General features: G+C 35.8%; 1 protein-coding gene across 1 annotated transcript; it reads left to right on the plus strand.

Annotated features, from left to right (window-relative positions):
• Positions 1 to 2150: 2150 nt before the first annotated feature.
• On the plus strand, positions 2151 to 3651 carry LOC116030122 (UPF0481 protein At3g47200). Its single transcript, XM_031272269.1, has one exon. The coding sequence runs from the start codon at positions 2230 to 2232 to the stop codon at positions 3586 to 3588; it is 1359 nt and encodes a 452-aa protein (XP_031128129.1). The 5' UTR covers positions 2151 to 2229; the 3' UTR covers positions 3589 to 3651.
• Positions 3652 to 3907: the final 256 nt, after the last annotated feature.

A 3907-nucleotide genomic window follows, 5' to 3' on the forward strand; every position in this document is an offset into this window, starting at 1 on the left:
TACTCGTATCTAAATTCCATATTCCATAAAAGGACAAATTTTATTGTGGACCATGATCCACACAACTGCGTGGGCTATGATGCAAAATGGTATCGTTTTTGTTAATAAAAATAAACATCATTCATTATATACAACTAATCATGGTTATGATGTATTTAGTTTCAATTTTATTTACGCTCTAGTTTCATTACAACATAATTAATTAAAATATCATTTTAGTTCAACCACAATTTCATTTGACAATATACGCTCAATATGGGAGACCTGTTATTGAATTTCATTTTATACACATTGTAGTTTAATTACAACACACTAACGTATAAGTATAATTCAACTACAGTTTCATTAGACAATATACACTCGAATACGTGAGAGTTGTTAGTTAGTTTCATTTTATGCACATAATAGTTTCATTACAGGCTTACATCTCCACTAAAGTGGATGTCATTCTAATTCAACTACAATTTCATTTGACAATGTACACACAATATGTGAGACATGTTATTCGGTTTTAATTTTTACACACTGTAATTTCATTACAGCTCAACTAAAGTATCATTTTAATTCAATTATAATTTTATTTGACAATATATACTCAACATGTAAGACATGTTATTCAGTTTCATTGTATACACATGGTAGTTTCATTACAACACAACTAAAGTATCATTATAATTCAACTACAGTTTTATTTGACAATATATACTCAATATGCGAGACATGTTATACAGTTTCATTCTATACACACGGTAGTTTCCTTACAGCACAACTAAAGTATCATTCTATTTCAACTATAATTTAATTTGACAATATATACTCAATATGTAAAATATGTTATTCAAATTTATTTTAGATACATTCTAATTTCATTTAATCATGAAGACATCATAAATACACGATTATTTAAACATAACAACTACCATTACTATACTTTTCATTTAAAAAAATGACAAAATATTTTGGAACATGGTCTTTGTACAACGATTGCCATAAAAGCCGCCCAAGTTGTTGAAACTCATTTATTATTTAAGGCTACTACTGCATTTCCGTATTGTCCAGAGTCAATAAATAAGAAAAAGAAATCTTCAAATTGGTGGCCCAGAATCCGTCATTCATCACAATAACAAATTTTAAATAAAAAGAAAAATCCATCGCATCAATTTAATTATATGGCTCATTATTTTTTATTGGAAAAAGTGTCAAATAGGCCACTGAACTTATCGCCTTTGTGTAATTAGGCTATTGAACTTAAAAAGTGTGCAATTCAACCATCAAACAAGCAAAATTTGTGCAATTTGACAATTTTTACAAAATTTTTTTAGTAAAATCCAATTATATTACTAACATATATGTATTAAGAGTGACATTTTATTCTACCATACTAGTTGGGAGTCAATATTGAAATGGTTTTAACTCAAATTGAATTAAAAATTTTTGTAAAAATGGTCCAATTGCACAAATTTTACTTGTTTGATAGTTGAATTGCACACTTTTTAAGTTCAATGGCCCAATGGCACAAAAGCGATAAGTTCAGTGGCCTATTTGACACTTTTTCCTTTTTTATTTGTTATCCATACGTTATTTAATTATATGGTCCATTAATTTTTATTTGTTATCCATACTTTATTATTATTTGGCATCCAATTACAATTGAACTCGTGTTATATCTTATTACAAGTCATTGTTATAGAATGGGAAAGAGTTAATTATAATTTCTTTTATAGATTATTTTAACTTATTATTATTATTTTCAAATCAATGAAATTTTGTTCTTAATTATACCACAATCACACCGCATTGAAAAAATCTCATCTTGTGATTTTAAGTGACAAAGGACTATAATAAGGTAAATATGGACTATAATAAGGTAAATATCGCCTTGTGACCCTAGTTGACAAAGGACTACAATGAGTCTAATTAACCTAAGTTGTCCATAGCTAACCAGTTAAACCCAAGAAAGCCAATAGACGGTTCTGTTGGAATTAAACTTGTAATCTTGTAGTTACCAAGTCGATCGTCATTTGGATGAAATTTGTATTGTGACTGTAATCAACAAAGGACAATAAAATAATAAAATAGCTTAAGTTGTTTGATTGGTTCAAATTAAGAAGAACTATATACCACTGTAGTATCTTTATAGGAAATCAAAAGTAATACATTCTTAGTAATAGGAGGAGAATAATATGTTACTATCTTGATTTCTCTCTCAGTCCCAAGCCGGAACCAAACATGGCTAGCAACTCAGAAGACCACCAAAATGATGATCATCAACACGTCGTAACCATGAATTTGCAAGTCAACAAGGACCACATAGAGTTGATGCAAAGAAAAATCTCGGAACCGCCGCGACTACTCAGCAAATCCGCCGGAAGAAGCGGCTGCTGCATTTTCCGGGTGCCCCAGAGCTTCGTGGACGTCAACGGCCGATCATATCAGCCCCGCATAGTCTCCATCGGCCCGTACCACCGCGGCAAGCCGCACCTGGAGATGATCCAGGAGCACAAGTGGAGATTTCTGGGCACGTTGTTGCAGAGGACGGAGAAAATAGGGTTGACCTTAGAGGATTACTTTCAAGCTGTCCAATCCCTTGAAATGGAGGCTCGAGAGTGCTATTCCGAGGCTATAAATCTCAAAACCGATGAGTTCGTGGAGATTTTGGTGCTTGATGGCTGTTTTATCATAGAAGTTTTCCGGAAAATTGGAAGAGTGGTTCCCTCTGAAGAAGACGATCCCTTCGTTTCCATGTCCTGGATATTCCCTTTTCTTTTAAGGGACTTTATAAGGCTTGAGAATCAAATCCCATTTTTCATCCTTCAAAGTCTATTCGACCTCACTAAAATCCCCGGTGACGAATCTTCGCTGTCTAGAATCGCCTTGTTCTTCTTCAACCACACGTTACAGAGACCGGAGGAAACTCTCGACAAGTACGAAAATCTCACCGGAAAACACCTACTCGATTTTCTCCGGTCCAGTTTTATAACTTTTATCCCGCCGGTGAACAAAGACCCCCCACGCGAAACAAACTCGCCGAGCCACGTAATCCACTCCATCTCCAAGCTCCGTCGCGCCGGAATCAAGCTGCGCCCGGGAAAGGAAGACAGCTTCCTGGCCATCAAATTCCGGCGGGGCGTAATCTCGATGCCGCCGATCACCTTCGACGATTTCATGGCCGCATTCCTGCTCAACTGCGTGGCCTACGAGCAGTGCCACGGGGAATGCAGCAAACACATGACCACGTACGCGACATTATTGGACTACCTCGTAAACACGTACAAGGATGTGGAGTACTTGTTGGACTGCAACATCGTGGAGAATGATTTCGGGTCCGACTCGGAGCTCGCGGCCTTCATAAACAAGCTGGGAAGAGACGTGATGTTCGACATCGATGAGTGCTACCTGGCGCCATTGTTTGATGAGGTAAACCAGTATTATAACAACAATTGGCACGTTACTTGGGCTAGTTTCAAGTACACATATTTTAACTCGCCATGGTCCTTCATCTCCGCCTTGGCCGCCTTTGTTCTTCTGGTTCTGTCCATTGTCCAGACCATATACACTATTTTGGCTTATATTAATAGAAATAGATAAAGACTATGATTTATGTGGTACACTTATTTTCTATTTTTATTGTTTTTGTTGATACAATTGGTACATCCTAAAGCATATATAGCAATAACTAAAAGTTTAAACTTCAAAAACTACACATGAATTATTTTAAGTTAAATTTATAAGCATCCCCATTAGTGCATTTTGCATAGTTTTTGAGAAGAGCATATGTGATAGGGAGGAGAAATGTAGATGAGAGAGAAAATTTGAGATCTCCTTCAAGGGGTGAGTTGTTTGTGGGTCCCATGACATAGAAAAAGAGGGAGTGGACGCGCACTGCTGTGCGTTTCGCACACAATGG

Source organism: Ipomoea triloba, chromosome 9 (assembly GCF_003576645.1).
Source record: "Ipomoea triloba cultivar NCNSP0323 chromosome 9, ASM357664v1".
Classification (NCBI taxonomy): Eukaryota; Viridiplantae; Streptophyta; class Magnoliopsida; order Solanales; family Convolvulaceae; genus Ipomoea; species Ipomoea triloba.